Source organism: Peromyscus eremicus, chromosome 17, assembly GCF_949786415.1.
Source record: "Peromyscus eremicus chromosome 17, PerEre_H2_v1, whole genome shotgun sequence".
Classification (NCBI taxonomy): Eukaryota; Metazoa; Chordata; class Mammalia; order Rodentia; family Cricetidae; genus Peromyscus; species Peromyscus eremicus.
This window is the reverse complement of record NC_081433.1, coordinates 56773295-56799410: the sequence shown is the minus strand read 5'-3', so window position 1 is coordinate 56799410 and position 26116 is coordinate 56773295. Positions and strand designations below refer to the sequence as shown.

General features: G+C 42.0%; 1 protein-coding gene across 1 annotated transcript in view; it reads right to left on the bottom strand.

Moving 5' to 3' along the window:
* The window catches only part of LOC131894500 (zinc finger protein 431-like), a 38315-nt gene extending 12678 nt beyond the window's left edge, over positions 1 to 25637 (bottom strand). The window contains exon 1 of the mRNA XM_059244774.1: positions 25432 to 25637. Within this exon, the coding sequence (XP_059100757.1) occupies positions 25432 to 25470 (39 nt within the window). The 5' untranslated portion in view covers positions 25471 to 25637. The remainder of the gene's footprint in view (positions 1 to 25431) is intronic.
* Between the last annotated feature and the right edge of the window lie 479 nt (positions 25638 to 26116).

Genomic DNA, 26116 nt, shown 5'->3' with positions numbered 1-26116 from the left:
CCAAGAATTGGGAAAGGGGGTTGTCTTTGGTTATTTGGTGGGTTATGGATGTTTGTTATCATTTAGGAGAATATAAAATATTGATACAAATTTAAAGTTATTTTTGTTACACTGTATATATGTTTCTACTCTTGTTTAAATGGCTTTTGTATATTGATAAAAATTTAAGGTTGTTTTTGTTACAACATAGCATGTATGTTTCTATTCTAGTTTAACGTATTGTACCTATGCAGTTTATTTACAAATATAGGATAAATTTCTAGTTTTTGAAAGCTATTATTATAAACTACATAAGATAACCAGGAACACAGGTTAGTGGTTAGTCGTTTATAACAATCAAAATTCTAGATATGTTAGGTATGCTTTCCAGATCATATAGAGAAATATTTCAGATAGATAGATGGTCTTCAAACCTTTCAAAGTCCTACAGAATATGTTATTTAAAATGTTTTGTTAACCTAAGGTTTTTCATGACAATGAGACACATCTGCTCTTGGCAACACCAATTTACTTCAGAGAAGGTGATGGGCATTGAAGAAACTCCTTATGGAGTTTGCTTTCATTGTGTCAAGGTTAGCTACTGGGCAAAGAAATTTTTCTTGCCTTTGACTGGTGACAGTGTGCTATGCAGGTTGGACATGCAGGACAGAGGAAAGTGACTGCTGAACTTGGCCAAAAACAAGGCAGGACAGTCCTTCAAAATTCCTACTTCATAGAAGAGTCTGAAGGACACAGAAGAAAGTGACTGACGAACTTTGCCTAAACAAGGTAGGACAGTCCAATGTCCCTGCTTCATAGTAAAGTCTGCCAGATACTCTAGGCCTGTAGGCTGAAGATGGATGCCCCAACATTGCAGAGAAACTTTGGTGACTGTCCAGGCAGCCAAATGCCTTTTTGTTAGATAATATTACATCCTTCTGGGTCTTTGATGGAATTGAAGACTAAATAGTTACAGTTGCAGTTTTCCTTAGTTATGATAGAAAGTAAATTAGGCCCATCTTCCCCCGGACTTCCCTTCTGAAGCACAGGTGAGTGCCCTAGCTTGCCCCCGACCCCATCCCTGGGCACCAGCCACTCCGGGGAAGACCTGCCCAACTTGGGCCCAGGTTCTGGTCCCCGGGCAGGTGCCCTTCTACCACAACCGGGAAGGATCCCCTTCTCCAAGACCCCTGGCAGACCCTGCAGTCTCCACGCCCTGCCCCCACGCCCATCTGCCTGAGCCCCAAGCCTCTTCCTGAGACTTAGAGGCCGGCCCCCAGCTCCCATCTTCCCCCGGACTTCCCTTCTGAAGCACAGGTGAGTGCCCTAGCTTGCCCCCGACCCCATCCCTGGGCACCAGCCACTCCGGGGAAGACCTGCCCAACTTGGCCCCAGGTTCTGGTCCCCGGGCAGGTGCCCTTCTACCACAACCGGGAAGGATCCCCTTCTCCAAGACCCTTGGCAGACCCTGCAGTCTCCACGCCCTGCCCCCACGCCCATCTGCCTGAGCCCCAAGCCTCTTCCTGAGACTTAGAGGCCGGCCCCCAGCTCCCATCTTGCCCAGGACTTCCCTTCTGAAGCACAGGTGAGTGCCCTAGCTTGCCCCCGACCCCATCCCTGGGCACCAGCCACTCCGGGGAAGACCTGCCCAACTTGGGCCCAGGTTCTGGTCCCCGGGCAGGTGCCCTTCTACCACAACCGGGAAGGATCCCCTTCTCCAAGACCCCTGGCAGACCCTGCAGTCTCCACGCCCTGCCCCCACGCCCATCTGCCTGAGCCCCAAGCCTCTTCCTGAGACTTAGAGGCCGGCCCCCAGCTCCCATCTTGCCCAGGACTTCCCTTCTGAAGCACAGGTGAGTGCCCTAGCTTGCCCCCGACCCCATCCCTGGGCACCAGCCACTCCGGGGAAGACCTGCCCAACTTGGGCCCAGGTTCTGGTCCCCGGGCAGGTGCCCTTCTACCACAACCGGGAAGGATCCCCTTCTCCAAGACCCCTGGCAGACCCTGCAGTCTCCACGCCCTGCCCCCACGCCCATCTGCCTGAGCCCCAAGCCTCTTCCTGAGACTTAGAGGCCGGCCCCCAGCTCCCATCTTCCCCCGGACTTCCCTTCTGAAGCACAGGTGAGTGCCCTAGCTTGCCCCCGACCCCATCCCTGGGCACCAGCCACTCCGGGGAAGACCTGCCCAACTTGGCCCCAGGTTCTGGTCCCCGGGCAGGTGCCCTTCTACCACAACCGGGAAGGATCCCCTTCTCCAAGACCCTTGGCAGACCCTGCAGTCTCCACGCCCTGCCCCCACGCCCATCTGCCTGAGCCCCAAGTCTCTTCCTGAGACTTAGAGGCCGGCCCCCAGCTCCCATCTTGCCCAGGACTTCCCTTCTGAAGCACAGGTGAGTGCCCTAGCTTGCCCCCGACCCCATCCCTGGGCACCAGCCACTCCGGGGAAGACCTGCCCAACTTGGGCCCAGGTTCTGGTCCCCGGGCAGGTGCCCTTCTACCACAACCGGGAAGGATCCCCTTCTCCAAGACCCCTGGCAGACCCTGCAGTCTCCACGCCCTGCCCCCACGCCCATCTGCCTGAGCCCCAAGCCTCTTCCTGAGACTTAGAGGCCGGACCCCAGCTCCCATCTTGCCCAGGACTTCCCTTCTGAAGCACAGGTGAGTGCCCTAGCTTGCCCCCGACCCCATCCCTGGGCACCAGCCACTCCGGGGAAGACCTGCCCAACTTGGCCCCAGGTTCTGGTCCCCGGGCAGGTGCCCTTCTACCACAACCGGGAAGGATCCCCTTCTCCAAGACCCTTGGCAGACCCTACAGTCTCCACGCCCTGCCCCCACGCCCATCTGCCTGAGCCCCAAGCCTCTTCCTGAGACTTAGAGGCTGGCCCCCAGCTCCCATCTTGCCCAGGACTTCCCTTCTGAAGCACAGGTGAGTGCCCTAGCTTGCCCCCGACCCTATCCCTGGGCACCAGCCACTCCGGGGAAGACCTGCCCAACTTGGGCCCAGGTTCTGCTCCCCGGGCAGGTGCCCTTCTAGCCCCACTGGGAAGGATCCCCTTCTCCAAGACCCCTGGCAGACCCTGCAGTCTCCACGCCCTGCCCCCACGCCCATCTGCCTGAGCCCCAAGCCTCTTCCTGAGACTTAGAGGCCAGGCCCCCCAGCTCCCATCTTGCCCAGGACTTCCCTTCTGAAGCACAGGTGAGTGCCCTAGCTTGCCCCGGACCCCATCCCTGGGCACCAGCAACTCCAGGGAAGACCTGCCCAACTTGGCCCCAGGTTCTGGTCCCTGGGCAGGTGCCCTTCTAGCCCCACCGGGAAGGATCTCCTTCTCCAAGACCCCTGGCAGACCCTGCAGTCTCCACGCCCTGCCCCCACGCCCATCCGCCTGAGCCCCAAGCCTCTTCTTGAGACTTAGAGGCTGGCCCCCAGCTCCCATCTTGCCGTGGATTTCCCATCTGGAGGAGAGAGAGAGAGAGAGAGAGAGAGAGAGAGAGAGAGAGAGAGAAGAGCACCCATCCTCCCCCGGACTTCCCTTCTGAACAAGAGCTTCCATCCTGTCCCGGACTTCCAATTTGGACAAGAGAGCTCCCATCTGGACAAGAGAGAGAGACTTCCTGAATCTGTCAGCTCTGAACCAAGTGTGCGAATAAGGCCAGGAACGAACCACAAGGAGATGGGCAGACGTCAAGGCAGAAACACATACAACAAAATGAATAGTAATACACCATCACCAGGCCCTAGCCCTCCTCCAACACCTAGACCTGAACATCAGAAATTGGAAGAAGCAGAAGAAAATAGCCTTATGAATGTCATCATGAAGAAGCTAGAGGCTCGTGTAGAGGAAAAGACAAAAAAATGTGAAGAACGCTGTAAACAACTAGAGGAAAGGGCAAACAAATTAGAAGAAATCAATAAAGTCCTGGAAGAGAACAATAAAATACTGAAATAAAATCAAGAAAAATCAATGAAACAAATGAAGGAAACAGTCCAAGACCTGAAAAGGGAAATAGAAAAAATGAAGAAGACACAAACAGAGGGAATGCTGGAAATAGAAAATCTGAGAAAACGATTGGGAACTTCAGATGCAAGTATAATCAACAGAATGCAAGAGATGGAAGAGAGGATCTCTAGCGTTGAAGATACAATAGAAGAAATGGATTCATCAGTCAAAGAAAACACTAAAGTCAACAAAGTCATGAACCAAAATGTCCAAGAAATTTGGGACACCATGAAAAGACCAAACCTACGAATAATAGGGGTAGAAGAAGGAGAAGAATACCAACTCAAGGGCACAGAAAATATATTCAACAAGATCATAGAAGAAAACTTTCCCAACTTAAAGAAGGAAATGCCTATGAAGATACAGGAAGCCTATAGAACACCAAACAGACTAGACCCCCAAAAAAAGTCCCCTCGCCACATAATAATTAAACAATTAAACGTACAGAATAAAGAAAGAATATTAAGAGCAGCAAAGGAAAAAGGCCAAGTGACATATAAAGGCAAACCTATCAGAATAACACCCGATTTCTCAATGGAGACTTTGAAAGCCAGAAGGTCCTGGACAGATGTAATGCAGACATTAAGAGACCATGGATGTCAGCCTAGACTAATATACCCAGCAAAACTTTCAATCGTCATAGATGGAGTGAACAAGACATTCCATGACAAAGCCAGATTTAAACAATATTTATCCACAAACCCAGGCCTACAGAAAGCACTAGAAGGAAAATTCCAACCTAAGGAAGTCAGATACAACCTCGAAAACACAGGCAATAGATAAAGCCACAGCAGTAGACCCCAACGAAGAAAAGTACACACACATCACCACCAAAAAATAACAGGAATGAACAATCACTGGACATTAATATCCCTCAATATCAATGGACTTAATTCACCTATAAAAAGACATAGGCTTACAGAATGGATACGAAAGCAGGACCCATCTTTCTGCTGCATACAAGAAACACATCTCAAATTCAAAGATAGACACTACCTAAAAATAAAAGGCTGGGAAAAGACTTTCCAATCAAACGGTCTTAAGAAACAAGCGGGTGTAGCCATCCTGATATCCAGCAAAATAGACTTCAAACTAAAATCAATCAAAAGAGATCAAGAAGGGCATTACATACTCATCACAGGAAAGATCCACCAAGATGAAGTCTCAATTCTGAACATTTATGCCCCAAACACAAGGGCACCCACATATGTAAAAGAAACATTATTAAAGCTTAAATCACATATAAAACCCCACACATTAATAGTGGGAGACCTCAACACCCCACTTTCACCACTGGACAGATCCCCCAAATCGAAACTTAACAGAGAAATAAAGGACTTAATTGATGTCATGACTCAAATGGACTTAATCGACATCTACAGAACATTCCATCCTAACAAAAAAGAATATACCTTCTTCTCAGCACCCCATGGAACCTTCTCTAAAATCGACCACATACTTGGTCACAAAGCAAATCTAAACAGATACAAAACAATTAGAATAACCTCCTGTGTTCTATCAGACCACCATGGTCTAAAGTTGGATTTCAACAACAACAAAAACTACAGAAAACCTACAATCTCATGGAAACTGAACAATACCCACCTGAATCACCAATGGGTTAAGGAAGAAATAAAGAAAGAAATTAAAGACTTCCTAGAGATCAACGAAAATGAAGACACCACATATCCAAACCTATGGGACACTATGAAAGCAGTACTAAGAGGGAAATTCATAGCACTAAACGCCCACATAAATAAGCTGGAGAAATCTCACACTAGTGACTTAACAGCACACCTGAAAGTTCTAGAACAGGAAGAAGCAAAGTCTCCCAGGAAAAATAGATGCCAGGAAATTATCAAAGTGAGAGCTGAAATCAATAAAATAGAAACAAAGAGAACAATACAAAAAATTAATGAAACAAAGAGTTGGTTCTTTGAGAAAATCAACAAGATAGACAAGCCCTTATCCAAACTAACCAAAAGACAGAGAGAGAGCATCCAAATCAACAAAATCAGAAATGAAAAGGGGGACATAACAACAGACATTGAGGAAATCCAGAGAATCATCAGGTCATACTTCAAAAACCTCTATTCCACAAAACTGGAAAACCTAAAAGAAATGGATAATTTTCTGGATAGGTACCACATACCTAAATTAAATCAAGACCAGATAAACTATTTAAATAGTCCAATAACCCCTAACGAAATAGAAACAGTCATTAAAAGTCTCCCAACCAAAAAAAGCCCAGGACCAGATGGTTTCAGTGCAGAATTCTACCAGATCTTCAAAGAAGAGTTAATACCAATACTCTCTAAATTGTTCCATACAATAGAAACAGAAGGAACATTACCAAACTCCTTCTATGAGGCTACAATTACCCTGATTCCCAAACCAAACAAGGATACAACAAAGAAAGAGAACTACAGACCGATCTCCCTCATGAACATTGATGCAAAAATACTCAATAAAATACTGGCAAACAGACTCCAAGACCACATCAAAACAATTATCCACCATGATCAAGTAGGATTCATTCCAGGGATGCAAGGATGGTTCAACATACGAAAGTCTGTCAATGTGATACACCATATAAACAAACTCAAAGAAAAAAACCACATGATCATCTCACTAGATGCTGAAAAGGCATTTGACAAAATCCAACACCCCTTCATGATAAAGGTCTTGGAGCGATCAGGAATACAGGGAACATACCTAAACATAATAAAGGCAATTTACAGCAAGCCAACAGCCAACATCAAATTAAATGGAGAGAAACTCAAAGCAATTCCACTAAAATCAGGAACGAGGCAAGGCTGTCCGCTCTCCCCATACTTATTCAATATAGTACTTGAAGTTCTAGCCAGAGCAATAAGACAACATAAGGAGATTAAGGGGATACAAATTGGAAAGGAAGAAGTCAAGCTTTCCCTATTTGCAGATGACATGATAGTATACTTGAGCAACCCCAAAGATTCCACCAAGGAACTGATACAGCTTATAAACACCTTCAGCAACATAGCAGGATACAAGATCAACTCCAAAAAATCAGTAGCCCTCCTATATACAATGGACAAAAAAGCGGAGAAGGAAATCAGAGATACATCACCCTTTACTATAGCCACAAATGACATAAAATACCTTGGGGTAATACTAACCAAGCAAGTGAAGGACCTATATGACAAGAACTTTAAGTCCCTGAAAAAAGAAATTGAAGAAGATGTCAGAAAATGGAAAGATCTCCCATGCTCATGGATAGGCAGAACTAACATAGTAAAAATGGCAATCTTACCAAAAGCAATCTACAGATTCAATGCAATCCCCATCAAAATACCAACACAATTCTTCACAGACCTGGAAAGAATAATACTCAACTTCATATGGAAAAACAAAAAACCCAGGATAGCCAAAAGAATCCTGTACAATAAAACAACCTCTGGAAGCATCACGATCCCTGACTTCAAGCTGTACTATAGAGCTACAGTAATAAAAACAGCTTGGTACTGGCATAAAAACCGACATGTGGACCAATGGAATCGAATTGAAGACCCTGATATTAATCCGCACACCTATGAACAAATAATTTTTGACAAAGAAGCCAAAAGTGCACAATGGAAAAAAGAAAGCATCTTCAACAAATGGTGCTGGCAAAACTGGATATCAACATGTAGAAGGCTGCAAATAGATCCATATCTATCACCGTGCACAAAACTTAAGTCCAAGTGGATCAAGGACCTCAACATAAATCCAGCTACTCTGAACCTGCTAGAAGAGAAAGTAGGAAGTAGTCTTGAACACATTGGCATAGGAGACCACTTTCTAAATAGAACACCAGTAGCACAGACACTGAGAGAAACAATCAATCAATGGGACCTCTTGAAACTGAGAAGCTTTTGTAGGGCAAAGGATACGGTCAACAAAGCAAAGCGACAGCCTACAGAATGGGAAAAGATCTTCACCAATCCCACATCTGACAGAGGACTGATATCCAGAATATATAAGGAACTCAAGAAATTAGACATCAAAATGCCCAACAGTCCAATTAAGAAATGGGCTATAGAACTAAACAGAGAATTCTCAACAGAGGAAACTCAAATGGCTGAAAGACATTTAAGGAATTGCTCAACATCCCTAATCATCAGGGAAATGCAAATCAAAACAACTCTGAGATACCACCTTACGCCTGTCAGAATGGCTAAGATCAAAAACACTGAAGACACCTTATGCTGGAGAGGATGTGGAGCTAGGGGAACTCTCCTCCACTGCTGGTGGGAATGCAAGCTTGTACAACCACTTTGGAAATCAATATGGCGATTTCTTAGAAAATTGGGAATCCATCTCCCCCAAGATCCAGCTATACCACTCTTGGGCATATACCCAAGGAATGCTCAACCACACCACAAGAGCACTTGTTCAGCTATGTTCATATCAGCGTTGTTTGTAATAGCCAGAACATGGAAACAACCTAGATGCCCTTCAACTGAAGAATGGATAAACAAAATGTGGTACATATACACAATGGAATACTACTCAGCAGAGAAAAACAATGACATCATGAGGTTTGCAGACAAATGGATGGATCTAGAAAAAATCATCCTGAGTGAGGTATCCCAGACTCAGAAAGACAAACATGGTATGTACTCACTCATAACAGGATACTAGATGTGGAACAAGGATGACTGGACTGCTACTCACATCACCAGGCAGGCTACCTGGAAAACAGGACCCCAAGAAAGACACAGGGATCGCCCAACGACAGAGAAATGGAATGAGATCTACATGAACAGCCTGGACAGGAGTGGGGGTAGTGAAGGGCGAGGGTCGAGGGAAAGAGAGCTTGGGTGAGTGGGAGATCCCAGCTGGATCAAAAACAGAGAGGGAGAACAAGGAATAGGAGACCATGGTAAATGAAGACCACATGAGAATAGGAAGAAACAAAGTGCTAGAGAGGCCCACAGAAATCCACAAAGATACCCCCACAACAGACTGCTGGCAATGGTCGAGAGACAATCCGAACTGACCTACTCTGGTGATGGGATGGCCAAACACCCTAATTGTCGTGCTAGAAACCTCATCCAACTACTGATGGATCTGGAGGCAGAGATCCATGACTAGGCCCCAGGTGGATCTCTGGGAGTCCAATTAGCGAGAATGAGGAGGGTTTATATGAGAGAGAATTGTTGAGACCAAGGTCGGATAAAGCACAGAGACAAATAGCCAAACAAACGGAAACACATGAAATATGAACCAATGACTGAGGGGTCACCAACTGGATCAGGCCCTCTGAGTGGGTGAGACAGTTGATTGGCCTGATCTGTTTGGGAGGCATCCAGGCAGTGGGACCGGGTCCTGTGCTCATTGCATGAGTTGGCTGTTTGAAACCTGGGGCCTATGCAGGGTCCCTTGGCTCAGCATGGGAGGAGGGGACTGGACCTACCTGGACTGAGTCCACCAGGTTGATCTCAGTCTGTGGGGAAGGCTTTGCCCTGGAGGAGATTGGAATGGGGGGCGGGCTGGGGGGAAGGTGAGGGGGGCGGGAGGGGGGAGAACAAGGGAATCTGTGGCTGATATGTAGAACTGAATTGTATTGCAAAATAAAAATTAAAAAAAAAAAAAAAAAAAAAAAAGAAAGTAAATTAGTTGTAAAATTTTGGATTCACTAAGATAGGATAATGTATTATTTTCTCTGAATATGCTAATTAAAAATGGACAGAATATTGTGAATATAATCTTTACTTGATAATTGTTATTGTATATAGTATTACTATGTTTAAGTTAAAACTCTTTCATTTTTATTTAGATAAAAAGGGCAAAATGTTGTAGAATATTATTTTAAGGTGTGTTACTTTTGTTTATGTTGCATTTGGTTAATTCTGTGAACCTGTGTTACTTTGCCTATCTAAAATACCTGACTGGTCTAATAAATAACTGAGTGGCCAATAGCAAGGCAGGAGAGAGAGACAGGCAGGGCCAGCAGTCAAAGAGAATATACAGAAGGAGAAATCTAGGAGGAAGAAAAAAGAGATGGAGGAGTGAAAGGAGAAGGAGCCAGAGAAGGAAGACAACTCCAGGAGCCAGGCACCCAGCTACACAGCAAGCCACAGAGTAAGAGTAAGATTTACAGAAGAACATGGGAAAAGCCCAGAGGCAAAAGATAGATGGATTAATTTAATATAAGAAAAGCTGGCTAGAAACTAAGCCAAGCTAAGGCCAGGTAATTAAGAATAAGCCTCCGTGGAAACGCATGAACTGTGGACCAATAGCTGTGGAGCCCCCATGGTACTGGACTAGGTCCTCTGGATAGGCAAGACAGTTGTTTAGTCTGAACCATTTAGGGGGCTGCCACATTAACTCCAGTGTCGTCCGTGTGACATGAACAATTATGTCAATAATAGCGGACGGGAGATACGTGTCCCACGAGACTAAGCTCCCTGGAGGTTCCTGGCAGAGTGCCCGTGTTATGCCTCCTTGAAGGAGACATGTTTTACGGATCATGAGTTCCTTGGGCTATGGGTTGTATATAACTGTTTTTTTGATAATGTTTTAATTAATCTATAAAACACAGCCAAAACTGAACTATGGAGGAAAGGGGAAGCTGGACATGGACCTTATTTAGATATAGTAGAATGAGCTATTTCTTTAAGACCCCAAGCCACTAGATATTAGAAAGTATAATAGTTCAGGCATTTCTAGGGAATGAACACTTACCCATTAGGAATCCTTTAGGAATCCCAACTAAAGTGATTTATGGCAAAAAATGTTATCTCATAGGAGGCAGATGATGGGCCCCTCCATTGAGAAAGTTCAGCATGGGAAACTTAAGGACTACAACAGAACCCCTTCCCCTTACAAGAGTAAAAGTACAAGAATCCATATTTCAACAGGTAAAAAGGTTTTATATTAAAGAGATATGTGATAAAAGAAGTAAAGAAAGACTTAGGGAGGATCTGCAACATCCAAATTGGCTAAGTGGGTCATGAGAACCAAAAAAGTAAAAATAAATAATAAACTAGCGAGCGGCTGAGATAAAGATGAAAGACACAGCTTCAACCACAAAGAAGCCTTCACAAGTCTAGGAACTGTACTAAGTTTAAAAAACACAGACTGTTCTTTGGGTCATAAAGTTCTTGTGGGTGAAGGGATATGTCTAGCGCCAATTAATAATTGTGTGCTTGGTGTTTTTTAAAGATGATGTAATTGAATTATTGCCAAGCTCTTGTTGTTCCTTGTATGACTTGATAGTTTTCTTTTTTGTATATAAACTACTGATTTGCAGAAGTAAAATTACAACAGATTCAAACCACTTCTGAGTGTGTTGTCTGTCTGTCAGTCGCCAAATCCTTGCCTTCCTGACTACCCAAGCCCTGGTTCTCCTACAGTCGTGGTACTCCCGGTGGGCCAGTCCGTGGCAGGTGGCGCCTCGAAAAGGGACTTGGGACAGGTAATTCTTTCCCTCTTCTTTTTCTTTCTTTCAAGGTTTAGGATCGGCTCTTGCCAGGAAGCTGCAGTTCCGCCGATAAAGGCTCATCAGTTAAGGGCAAGTAATCTTAAGGTAACATGGGGCAACATGAGTCAAAACAGGAAAGGCTGTTTATTATATTAAGGCTTGCATGGATGCCTCACCAGCAGTTGTCCAAGGTATGGCATATGCTGCAGCTACGAAAGGACAGAGATTTAGCGCCTATGTAAAGAAAATATATGGGGGCAACAATAATCAATCCCCAGAACCCACCTGTTTCAAGTGTGGGCAAACAGGCCACATACAAAAGACATGTACAGAGCAAGACAACTAGGACCGTAAAAATATGGCTCCTGGATTATGTTCACAGTGTCAAAAAGGAAGACACTGGAGGAATGTATACAAATCCAAGTTCCACAAAGATGGAACTCCTTTAACAGGAGAAAAAGGGTTTTAAGAGCCCCCTTGATAAAAAGTAGATGAAAAACTAAAATGAGATAAAAAATAATTATAAATAAGTCATGGGCCATAAAGAGTTAAAAAAAAACCTCTTTATAGATATAAAACAGAACTTTATAAAAGGTATGGGCCATAATGAGTCTAAATAAAAAAGATTCATTATAGATATAATACAACATATTCAAAAAAAAAAAAGAGAGAGAGACTTCAAGGTCTCTTCTGCCAGCCAGCAACTTCTCTTGTTAACCCTTCTCTGTCCTGATATTGCTTTAAGAAAAAAAAAAAAAAAAGTTAAATTACCAGTTCAAGATACTAAAAAAATTATGCTTTTGTTTCCACAGGAAATATAAAAATTTACATGGGTTTTGGTCATTTGAATTCCATGGGTTACAAATATTTGTCATCATTTTAAAAAATTGTTTTCAAATTATTGTTGGTTAAGATAAAAGTTTAAATAAATGATTTTTTGGTTTACAGAAACAGTTTAAGATGTAAAAATTTAAAGGTTTAAACATGTCATGAGAGTTTGAGTACGTGATATTTTGGGTCTGAGTAAGTAGTTTGAGGTATAAAAATATAGAACTTTAAAGTCTAACTTTAAAGTTTAAATAAGTTGTGAGGTTTGAGTATAAATAAAGTTTATGTAGGGTCTAAGATATAAAGGTTTAAAATATAAAAATATTAAAAAAAAGTTTAAAAAAGTATGTAATGTAAAAACAAGTTATAAAGGGATAAGGATAAAAAGACTTAAATAAGGATTTTTAAAAAATGACTTAAGATATATATAAAAAAAAAAACATGTTTCAGATTTCTCTCTTTTGCTATTCTGTTATATTGAGACTCCAAAGTTTTATAATTTTGCTCTAACAAAATACCATTTGGAATTTTTATCTCTTTAAAAAGGTTCTTACAAGCTTCAAGAGATCTAAACCCACCAATGCCCACAGGCAAAGACAAACTTCAAAAAAGTACTATCAATATATGGTTTGTTTCCCCAACTGCCTATTTCCTTGAGAGACACATCTTTCTTCTCTCTCTGAATATTGAAACTCCCCTTTCTTATCTGCCAAAACTATGCACTTAAAATTTCCAAATGTACACCTAAGAAAAAAATTTCCTCTTTAAAATTTCTTAACTTCATGTTCTGCCCATTAATATATATTTGTTCCAACAGATTTCTAATCACTTAAAGGTTACAGACTACTCAAACATCCCTAGCCTCAGATGGGTCCTACATCACCTGGACAACAAATAAAAGTCTACTCTTCCTGGACTTGGTCAACATTCCAGCCTTTTGGGTCCCCAACTATGCCCCAAATTTCAACAAAAAGTAGTAAGATGATTACATCGCCCCTTATCATTCATTTATTTACAAAAGACTGGAATATTGATTTCCTAACCTGGGATATACGGCTGAGGTGCCTATTTGATATATGCTATCAAAAAATAATTACTAATGTTCCCAATAGACTGAAAGATTTATTACACTATACTCATTACTACTATGAGAACTGTTGCTGCATTAATTTTAGGCGTATCTGCCTTAATAGTTATTATTACCACCTTTGCTATAGCTACCACCACCTTAATACAAGAAATTCATACTACTCATTTTGTTAATAAATTAAATAAAAATGTTACCTTGGCTTTGTCAAAACAGTCTCTTATAGATAAAAAATTAAAAACAAAGATTAATATATTAAAAAAAGTGATAATGGCTCTTGGACAAGATTTGGCTAATATTCAAAATAAATTAAAGACTAGGAGGTGTCATGCTACATATCAATATATCTGTGTCACTCCTCTGCCTTATAACGCTAGTCAAAGTTAAAAAAAAGGTAAAAAAATCATCTACAAAGAGTCTAAAAAGATTCAGATACCACTCATGACATAAAAGCTTTACAAAAAAGATATCACAGCTATGAGCAAAGCTCATTTAGAGACTGGCTCTTTGGATGCCTTAGCTCGTGATCTTGAGTCAGATGTCCACTCTCTTAATCCTCTAGATTAGACACAATACTTTACATTCATTGGGATATTGATTCTTATTTTTCTTTTGGTTGTGCCATTATTTCCTTGTCTTTTTAAAATTATCCTATGTTCCCTACACACAGTGAGGCGTGATCTGTTGGAGCTGTGTCTTAAACAAAAAACCGGGAAATGCCACACCAACTCCAGTGTCGTCTGTATGGCATAAACAATTATGTCAATAATAGCAGACGGGAGATACGTGTCCCACGGGACTAAGCTCCCTGGAGGTCCCTGGCAGAGTGCCCGTGTTATGCCTCCTTCTTGAAGGAGACGTGCTTCATGGATCATGAGCTCCTTGGGCTATGGGTTGTGTATAACTGCTTTTCTGATAATGTTTTAATTAATCTATAAAACACAGCCAAAACTAATGAATGTTTGGGTTGTGAACTATGGAAGAAAAAGGAAGCTGGACATGGACCTTATTTAGATATAGTAGAATGAGCTATTTCTTTAAGACCCCAAGCCACTAGATAATAGAAAGTATAATAGTTCAGGCACTTCTAGGGAATGAACACTCACCCACTAGGAATCCTTTAGGAATCCCAACTAAAGTGATTTATGGCAAAAAATGTTATCTCATAGGAGGCAGATGGTGGGCCCCTCCGTTGAGAAAGTTCAATATGGAAAACTTAAGGACTACAACAGAACTCCTTTCCCTTACAGGAGTAAAAGTACAAGAGTCCATATTTCAACAGGTAAAAAGGTTTTATATTAAAGAGATATGTGATAAAAGAAGTAAAGAAAGACTTAGGGAGGATATGCAACATCCAAATTGGCTAAGTGGGTCATGAGAACCAGAAAAGTAAAAATAATAAACTAGCGAACGGCTGAGATAAAGATGAAAGACACAGCTTCAACCACAAAGAAGCCTTCACAAGTCTAGGAACTGTACTAAGTTTAAAAAACACAGACTGTTCTTTGGGTCATAAAGTTCTTGTGGGTGAAGGGATATGTCTAGCGCCAATTAATAATTGTGTGCTTGGTGTTTTTTAAAGATGATGTAATTGAATTATTGCCAAGCTCTTGTTGCTCCTTGTATGACTTGATAGTTTTCTTTTTTGTATATAAACTACTGATTTACAGAAGTAAAATTACAACAGATTCAAACCACTTCTGAGTGTGTTGTCTGTCTGTCAGTCGCCAAATCCTTGCCTTCCTGACTACCCAAGCCCTGGTTCTCCTACAGTCGTGGTACTCCCGGTGGGCCAGTCCGTGACAGGGGGCCCCCAGGCAGTGGGATCAGGATCCATCCCTGGTGCATGAGCTGGCTTTTTGGAGCCCAGTGCCTATGGTGGGACACCTTGCAAAGCCTTGGTGCAGGGAGGAGGGGCTTGGACCTGCCTCAACTGAATGTACTAGACTCTGCTGACTTCCCATGGAAGACCTTACCTTGGAGGAGATGGGAATGGGGGGTGGGTTGGTAGGGAAGGCTGTGGGGCAGGAGGAGGGAGAAGAGGGAAATCTGGGGTTGGTATGTAAAATGAACAGAAAATTTAATAAAATAAAATTTAAAAACAAGAATAAGCCTCCACGTGTGATTTATTTGGGAGCTGGGTGGTAGGCCCCCCAAAAAAGAGTAAAAGAACAACAATAGCCTATAGACAACATCAAATTAAATAGAGAGAAACTCAAACCAGTTCTACTAAAATCAGCAACAAGACAAGGCAGTTCAGTCTCTCCATATCTATTCAATATAGTAACTGAAGTTCTAACTAGAGCAAAAATACAACTGAAGGAGATCAAGGGGATATAATTTAGAAAGGAAGAAGTCAAAGTATCATGATTTGCAGATGATATGATAGTTTACATAAGTGACCCCAAAAGAATTTACCAGGGAACTTTTACATCTGAAAAACACCTTTAGTGAAGTAGCTAGATACAAGATTAATTCAAAAAAATCAGTAGCCCTCTATACACAAATGACAAGCAAACTGAGAAAGAAATCAGGGAAACAAAATCCTTCACAACAGCCTCAAATAATATAAAATATGTTGGAGTAACTCTAAAAAAGCAAGTGAAAGACTTTTATGAAAGACCTGTCAGAAAAGTCCTTTGAAGATGATTGCTTCAGATAGATTCTGTGTTCTTTCTGCCCTTCATTTTTCTATTGCTACCTTTAGTAGAATATTTTAAGGTGCGTTACTTTTGTTTATGTTGCATTGTTTAACTCTGTGAAGCTATGATACTTTTCCTGTGTGAAACACCTGATGGTCTAATAACTCAGTGGCCAATACCAAGGCAGGAGAAAGGATAGGCAGGGACAGCAGACAGAGAAAATATATAGAAGGGGAAATCTGGGAGGAGGGAGATCTAGAAATGAGAGAGGAAGGAGGAGGACTCCAGGAGCCAGCCACCCAACTACACAGCAAGCCACGGAGTAAGAGTAAGATTTACAGAAGTAGAACAGGAAAGGCCCAGAGGAAAAAAGGTAGATGGAATAATTTAAAATTAAGGAAAGCTGGCTAGCAACCAGTCAAGCTAAGGCCAGGCATTCATAATCAAGAATAAATCTGTGTGTAATTTATTTGGGAGCTGGGTGGTGGGCCCCCCAAAAGAGCCAAAATACCAACAACAACAGTTACCTGTAGTATAGACAAGATGTCTGAAACTCTTACTGACAAATGATTGTGCATTTGTCAGATTAAATCCAGATAAGAGAAACAAATGGCTTGACACTGCCTAAGCTGTAATTACATTCAGTTTCATGCCTGATACACCACTGACTGTACGAGTCCTTCATAAGTGTGTAATCCCTTAACCACTGCTATTGCCTTCATTCATTTAGCACAATGGCCTCCTGAGACACCCGGCTTGTCCTCAACAAGTGAACATTTAGGTTATTTTCATATTTAGGCAGTCATTTTCATAACTGCCATGAACATGAGAATTCTGATATTTCATAATACTAATTTTAAGTGCATGGAAGATATACTGAGGAGATTGCTGGGATCCATAGCAATTCTGTCATTTTATGAGAACTCAGTACATTGTAGACACACATAAACACATAGATAGAAAAAGGAGGTCTGGACAACACAGTTTACTGTGTTGTTTGTGGTAATGGGGTTGATGCATAGAGGTAATACGCCCAAATGTATCAGACACACACCAAATATGTGCAATTTTAAATCAACTATAAGACTGCAACATGGTTTTAACTAATTTTAGTTGATATCTGTGGAAAATCCCAACCTACTGCTATTAGAGTTTATTTTGCATGCTACTACACAGTCCATGTTACATTCAGATTCACTGTTCAATTCTGGAGCATGCTTGATTTTTACCTTTTTGTTTTCTCAATTAAATCAGACTTAGTGAAATATCTTTTATGTGAACATAATAATGTAATCTGTGTCACTAAACTCTACACTGGAGTCCTCTTTCTATGGCGTTATACATTATTTCATATCAGTTTCAGATCCACACTTACTGTAGTTTGCTAAATGAATGATTATGTAGAATACTGTCTTTTACCATTTTATTACTGTAAACAACACCATTAACATGATGTATTATAAGAAAGATGTTGGATATGTTCAATTTGCAGCATAAATTCAATACAATTCAAAAAAAGTTCCCAAAATAATCTAACAAGAAAGCTGATTCCAAACCTACATACCATGTGGAAAAACTCAAGAGTTCTCAATAGGATTGTGAAGGATTAGTACACACAATGACACAGTGTGACCTCTGTACTTACCACAAAGCTCCAACAATAAAAAATGTGTACAATATTTGTGAAAAAATAAGGGGATGGAGAAAAAAAGCCAAAAACAAAAGCACAAAAAGATAGTCAAGCTTTTATCAAAAGACTTAAGGAAACTCAGCCAGGGAAAATGTGAACTTGACCAATGTTACCTATGATTGTAGGTGCATAGAAATTAAATAAAAATAGACTTCACAAAAATAACTCAAAGTGGCCCCTAAACTCTTATATTTCTGACCCTCCAGCTACTGATTTCTCATCCAAACAGAGAGGACCCCATGCTCTGGAACTCTCTATAAAAAAGGAGGTCTTCAGAAAGGTAGGCTATGGCTCTGTAGCCCCTACCTGACGATGCCCCTATGGTTTCAGGCAAGCCCAGCCAGGCAGATGACCATACACAAAGCAATGTTGAAGAATAATTTAAAGTCTGCTTCCTGCCACATAAACCATGATACAAGGTGTGGAATCTGCCCTATTCACCTGCCTAACCCATGCACACCTGAAAAACCTCTGCAGCTCAGAAACTCCTTTTATGCCCTGAAATTAAATTTCCCCAATCAAGTACTACTGAAGTGTGATCCCCAACACCTCCTTTCTACAGCTATCTATACTATTTGTAAAGTTTATCACACTAAGGAATATGGAGTGCAATATTCAAAACTTCTAGAAAACATACCTTCAGCTTTCCAATCTCTCTTCCTACTGCAAACCAAAAGCAATGCCTGTGTGTGCACAAACACCACAGTTTCTCACGGCCACAGCTACAGAGCCAAGCCTCCCCAAGGAATCCGCACTCAGAGAGGCTCGGAAGCCAAGGGCTATTGCTGTGGGATGTTCCGTATGCTGTGAATGTGTTGCTCTGGTTGGTTGATAAATAAAAAGCTGATGGCCAGTAGCCAGGCAGGAAGTACAGGCAGGATAAGCAGATGAGAATTCTGGGAAGAGGAAGGCTGAATCAGGAGATGCCAGCCTGCGTTCAGGGAGCAGCACGGTATGGCACACAGGTGAAGCCACGGAACATGTGGTAACATATAGATTAACAGAAATGGGCTGAATTTAAGTGTAAGAGCTAGTCAGTAATAAGCCTGAGCTAATGGCCAAGCAGTTTTAATTAATATAAGCTTCTGTGTGTTTACTTGGGTCTGAGCAGCTGCAGACCAGGCGGGACACAGAAAAACTTCCAGCTACAAATGGCACCAAAACATGGGACCTAAAACCTGAGAAAGCTTTTTAAAAAAGAGATTCTAAAACGGAGCTAAAAACAGCTTCCTAGATGTGTCTCTCAGGCAAGCCGTGAGCTACAGTATGGCTGGTTAGCAGCGGCTTATGGGCTTGAGTGCAGCATGGCAGATTCCTGCCACTGTACACAGTGGTGTCTGCAAGCCATGCAGTGCACTGTGTGATGGATTCAACTTTTGCTAGTACTAAAGAAAAAAGAGGGGCTGGAGAGATGGCTCAGAGGTTAAGATCAGAAGTTAAGAGCACTGACTGCTCTTCCAGGGGTCCTGAGTTCAATTCCCAGCAACCACATGGTGGCTCTCAACCATCTGTAATGAGATCTGGTGCCCTCTTCTGGCATACAGGTATACATGAGGGTAAAACACTGTATACATAATAAATAAAATTTAAAAAAAAAAAGAAGGAAAAAAAAAGAAGAGGTTTTGGGGCTACACGTTGCTGGGTGGAGGCATAGACCCACTGCCTCCCAGAGTCCAGCAGTGAGCATGGTTCCCCTAAAGCTGGCAGTAAATGTAGTTCCACAGTTCCTCCATGTTGGAAAGCTGAGGTGGACAGAGCCAGCAGCCAAAGCTGCCATTTCAATCCTAGTCATTCTACAGTTTAAAGCAATCAATTCACATTACAGATTCAAATTAAATAAACCCTAAACAGTTTACACTATGTGTAAAAATGTATGTAGGCTTGAGAGAGAAAAAGGAATTTAGACAGTTATATTAAAAGAAGATAAAGTTTTAAAAAATAAATTCTTTAAAGAGAAAGTAATATAAAAAATAAGCCATGTAAAGATGGAAATCACACAGAGAGTCTGGATTATATTGTCTTTGGGATTTTTAACTGCAAAAGACATTTGATTGTAAAAGCTTCTCAGTTAAACCAATATGTATATTTTAAAGGTATCTTGACTTCAAAATTTGGATCTAAGGATATGTTGCTTTGGAAAGGAGGCTCTGCTTTTGTTTCCATAGGAAGCAAGAGGCTATGGATTTGTTCCAGGTTAAGATACATCAGGTTTGACCAGCCAAGATCCCCTGAAAGGTCTCCAATGACACCATGGCCCAGATCATCCAACATCCAAAATCAACTTCAAGGCAACTGGCTCAGAGAATACAGCCTCACAGACTACTTCAGTCAGGACTTGACCATAATCCTAAAATTCTTTGTGTCCCCATAAGAATACAGTGCCCTTTATCGGCAGGAAGTAGCCTAGAAAAACTAGGCCCAAATCCCAAAAAAATGGATTATGGATGTTTGTCTTTGTTTAGATTGTTGGTTACAAATTGTTAATGGTCATAGTCAATACCTTTCTAAAAGAAGAAAGGGGGATATGATATGGAAATATAGGATATTATAGATATGATAGGATAAAAAGGTAGATTATTGAACCTACTTTTAAAGAGTAACCACTTGTTTAAAATGTACATTGGTATAAATTTTAGTTTATTGATACAAATTTAAAGTTAATTTTGTTATACTGTATGTATATTTCTACACTTGTTTGTGTATTATGTTTGTGCAGCTCATTTAAATTGTAATGGATAATTAAGAAATACAGAATAATTAGTCTTCTATGATAGTCAAACTTATAGTCATGTTAAATTTTCTAGGTATATATAGATATAATTCAATTAGGTTGGTAATCTTCAAACATTTCAAAGATCTATAGAATATGGCATTTAAAATGCTTTAAAAACTTAGACATTCCTGAACAATGAGACACATCTGCTCCTGGCAGCACCGATTTACTTCAGAGAGAAAGATGGGCATCAAAGACACTCCATATAGAGTTTATCTTCTTCTTGGCAAAAATAGCCATTTGGGCAAGAAACTGTTCTTGCCTGGACTGCTTGACAAAATGTTGTGTTGACTGGACATGCAGGACCCATAAAAAGGTAACCACTGAACTTTGCAAGGTGAGATGGTCCTTCAGGTTCCTGCTTCGCAGAAGAAACTGCCAGACATTCTACAGGACTCAGGAAGAAGCAACAGAGAGACTCTAGGCCTGTTGGCTGAAGAATGGATGCCCTAACATTGCAGAAGAATTTTGGGTAGCCAGGTGTCTCTGTTATTCTAGATTTTTGGAAGTTGCTTACAATGCTCTTCCTGTTTACTTAGGTAATATTATATCCTTCTGAGGTCTTTGATGTATTGAAGACTAGATAGTTATAATTATAATTTTCCTTAGTTATGATAAAAGATAAATTAAATATGAAACTTTAGACTCATAAATATAAGATAGGTAGAATATTATCTTTAATTTTGTCAAATATAAATAGACTAGATATTATAACTGTAATTCTTGCTTGATAACTGTTTTGTTATATGTAATTTTACTATGTTAAAGTTAAACCCTTCCTTTTTTGGTTTTTCAACACAGGGTTTCTCTGTGTAGCTTTGCGCCTTTCCTGGAACTCACTTGGTAGTCCAGGCTGGCCTCGAACTCACAGAGATCCGCCTGGCTCTGCCTCCCGAGTGCTGGGATTAAAGGCGTGCGCCACCACCGCCTGGCTAAACCCTTCCTTTTTGATTACACAGAAAAGGGGAGGTGCTATGGGATGTTCTGTATGCTGTGAATGTGTTGCTCTGATTGGTTGATAAATAAAAAGCTGATTGGCCAGGAGCCAGGCAGGAAGTACAGGTGGAATAAGGAGACAAGAATTCTGAGAAGAGGAAGGCTGAGTCAGGAGACGCCAGCCCACCATTCAGGGAGCAGAATGTAATGGCACACAGGTAAAGCCACAGAACATGTGTTGACATATAGATTACCAGAAATGGGCTGAGTTTAAGTATAAGAGCTAGTCAGTAGTAAGCCTGAGCTAATGGCTGAGTAGTTTTAATTAATATTAGCCTGTGTGTGTTTAATTGGGTCCAAACGGCTGCGGGACTGGTGGGTGAGATATTTGTCCTGACCATGAGCCAGGCATGACTAGGAAAACTTAGCTACAGGCTACTGCACAGGTCACCACATGTAGCAACAGAATCAGTCTGTCTCACGGTCCACCCCAGTTCCAGCAGCTGGGACTCTGATAACAGAGCCAACCTGCTCTTCCTAGTCTGGGGACAGTGGTCACCATATTCACCATGGCATGGCTGTGGTCTTCCTTACAGCTCCCTATAGGAGAACCAGAGAAGAATCCTGGAAAGAACATGCAAGCTTCTTCCCACTGGTACTCCTGATTGCTAAGCCTTCTCAGAGTTCCTCATTAGCTAGGGCCAACCATCTGGGCCTCACAACAGCAGCAGCTCCCCTACTGGGTGAGCAGAAATCAAATGACTCAGACAGGATTAGCCTTCCCAACTCTGCCCTTACACCCCAGCAGACAGGCCCTACTCTAGAAATGTAGTTTAGTAGGATCTTCCATTCTCCCAGAGTACTTTCTGCTCCTTTTCCAAGGCACAGGGTCCTTTGTGTGCACATATTATTACACACTCTATGTCCAGTGCAGCCAACCCATTGCTTCATAGCTGGGAAGTCCTAGTCAAACACAGCTCACATTCAAACAGTTGCTATTATTTAAGCAAAAAGAGGCCATAAATTAGAAAATAATGTAGAGTCTATGGGAGGGCTTGGAGGCAGGAAAGGAATGGTGGAAATAATGTAATTATAATCCCCAAAAATTATTTTTAAAAGTTGAAACAGGCTTTATGGTAATATTATCCAGAGACTAGGGATTTGTATTAGAGGACACCAAGTATTACCCAGGCCTTTTCTCTTAGGCCGTATATCTTAAACCTGGAAAATACAGTCATTTTAGGCAGGGCCACACCATTTTACCCAGTTCTATTTTGGTTGAACTGGTGTAACTAACTACAGTAACTTGTCTTCACAATAAGTTCAGTTCTTTATCCACATTCTTGATTTCCTGGTCATTTACTGATCATGTTATACTGATTATCTAACTACTCATTGCTAATGTCAACTACTGTCACAGCAGGAAAGCTTTTACCTTTCTCCTTACTCATCCCTTTATGTGCTGTGACTACACCTGCTTTACACTTGGTCAGTGAACTCCATTCTTACTCAGGTCCCTCTTCATTTGTAAGTTCCCAATAAAAGCCACAGAGGTTGGAGGACACTCATTCACTGGTCTAATTTTCCTTCTCAATGACCAGTCAAGGCCCAGCCTTCAAGCAGTTGCAAGACTGTCTTCTCAGCACTAGGAAGCAGAGACAGGATTAGGTATTCAAAGCAACTGTCAATTACATAGTATGAGGCAAGCCTGAGCTATATGAGACATTGATAAAAACCAGTGGTCCTCAACCTTCCTAACCTGTTATCCCTTTAATACAGTTCCTCCTGTTATGGTGACCCTCCCCATTATAAAATTATTTACACTGCTACTTTATAACTATAATTTTGCTACTGCTATAAACTCTAATATTAATATCTGTGTTTTCCAATGGTCTTAGGCGACTCTTGTAACTGGGTCATTTGATCCCCCAAAAGGATGCCTCCACCACCCCAGGTTAAGAACCACTGCTCTACTCACTACCTATGATGGGACACTTCACATAGCCTTGAGACAAGGGGAGGGGCTTGGACCTGCCTCAACTGAATGTACAAGGCTCTGCTAACTCCCTATGGGAGGCCTTACCTTCTTGTAGGAGGGAATGGGGTTGTGGTTGGGGGGGGGAGGCTGGAGGAGGTGGGAGGAGGTAAGAGGAGGATCTGTGATTGGTATATAAAATGAATAAAAAAATTTCTTAATAATAAAAAGAAAAAAAAAACAGTGCTCTAAACTGATATATATATAATATAGATTATATATATATACATATATATATCTCACTTAAGATAAAAATGGAATGAAATTCTTAGTGACTGGGAAACATTGGAAAATTGAAAAAAATAGAGATTAGAGCAGTACTGCATTTAAAGAAAATGAAACTAGAAAAACTAATACCAATAAAATTGACTTTTTAAAATGATAAAAATAATTGGACGAACAGTTATACTAACTTTGAAACTGAGTAGGTAATTCCCTGGTAGAGAGAATGCCATTAATAAGAGATTGTATGACTTTGTCCATGTAAAATGTTAGCTGCTGAGTGCTGTAAGCTGACACAGATTTAGAGCCAAAGGCCTGTGTCTCAAACCTCTGATCTGACTTAATTGTGTCAACCAGGATTGCACATATCTGCACAGGAGAGTTCCCTAACTGAAAAGTGGATATGCAGTAGCTCAAGCTGTCCTCCCTAAATTATACACCCATCAATTCTGTCTGTCTTCATTCACATGGAAGGAATTAATACATGTTGGGAAATTACACAGAAAGTCACTCACCATTCCCCAGTAGGCCCTTCTTTATAATGGAGACCCCTGTAGCTCACTGTCTTAAACTTCAGTCTGTGATCTGGCTATTGTCTAGTCTGTTTCCCCCTGCAGTACACACAGTACACTGTTCCTCCTCTTCTGGTCTGAAGGGAGAAGCCATGCTCCAACATATAAATCGTTTTCTTGTTAGTGCAATGGACAGTCTACTATGTGACTCAAATTGGTGCTACAGACCTGTAATCTGAGAATTTAGGGTGGTTATTCAGAAGAATAGCAAGGGCAATCCCCTGTTGGGCTACAGACAGGGTTCAAGTCCACTTCAATCAACATAGGAGACCCTGACTCAAAACTACTTTTCAAAAAGGCTGGAGATGCAGCTGTTCTAGAATTAATATAATGGCACACCAGGACTAAATGTTGAATGTTGGTATGACCCTCTAATGATGTCCTGAGCAGCACCCAAGAGACCTGTTCTTTGATTGGGGCTTTTGGCTGGTTGTAAATCAAAGTTGTCTCTTTGTTTATGGCGAATATAGCTTAATGGCTGCTTAATCCTGGTGAATATTTACATCTTATCATACTAATCTAATAGGCATGGTTTGCATACTACTTATCTTTGGGGTATTTGGGAGGCAGCCCTCCCTTAGCTAAATTCTACTTTGTGTGACTTAATGTCTCCTAAGAATTAGTAAATCTTTTCTTTTTTTTTGGGGGGGGGTGTCTTTATTACCATCAAATCTACTCTGCTACATCACAGTTTAGCAGTGGAGTGCTACTCTACACAGGACATACCATTAACAAGCTCCACAAAATTAACTCCAGATGGATCCTACACCTAAATGTTCAATGTTAAACGTGCAGAACTTCTGGGTGACACTAGGGAGACCAGGGCTCTCCAAGTTTGGCAAATCTGCCTTTCATAGTGACAGTATAAGCACTACAGGTACCAGCATTTGACAGTGACATCAGCAACAAGGATATTTCTAAGCGCAGTCCCACTCCCAATGCTCTGTCCAGACGCAGCCCTCAGAGTGACGTTACACATAGGCTGCCGCCCCAGCCCAGGGAATTGCAAGGACCACACAGGACACACAGGACACACAGGACACACAGGACCAGGAAGGAACACGCCGAACTTTACCCACTGACTCCGGCCCAGCCCCGGAAAGGACCCACCACACCGGTTCGGGCGGCTCAGCCGACCGCTCCTTCCAGTCTGGGGACAGCTGCCCCTCCTCGCCATGGCTGGCCTCTCCTCCCCGTCTAGGGACAGCAGCCCCCTTACTCACCGTGCGGTAGCTGCAGAACTCACTGGCACTCTCCCCCATAACTTCCAGAGACCGAGCCTAAGGCACAGCACACCAGCAAACTTCCTGCTTCCTCAATGGACGAGCTGAGCCAGAAGCCTGGTGACCGGAAGAACCCGCCCATCTGATTGGCAGGTCCGCTGAAGGCCCTGATTGGCTAGTGAGGCCTGAGTGACAGGAAGCTGAGTGACAGGACCGGGTGAGCTGAAGGGCCACAGCGTAGAGGGTCCCAGCCCTGACTTCCACCACAAGCACAGACCTATCCCAGATTGGCTGGAGAATTGCACCAAATTCAGCAGGTCCCTGTAATATAAGTCAATGGGTTTGGTTTTAAATGGAAGTACACAAATTCAGGAAGAGGCTAATCAAAAAATGTTGTACAAGAGGAAAACAGGATATCTCAAGAACATTATAGCCGGGCGGTGGTGGCGCACGCCTTTAATCCCAGCACTCAGGAGGCAGAGCCAGGCGGATCTCTGTGAGTTCGAGGCCAGCCTGGACTACAGAGTGAGTTCCAGGAAAGGCGCAAAGCTACACAGAGAAACCCTGTCTCGAAAAACAAAACAAAACAAAAAAAAAAAATTATAAACAAAGTCTACAGCGGTGTTGGGACTGATAACCACAACCCCAGGTGCAGAAAGAGTTGGCTTCTCAGGATCAGAAGCAA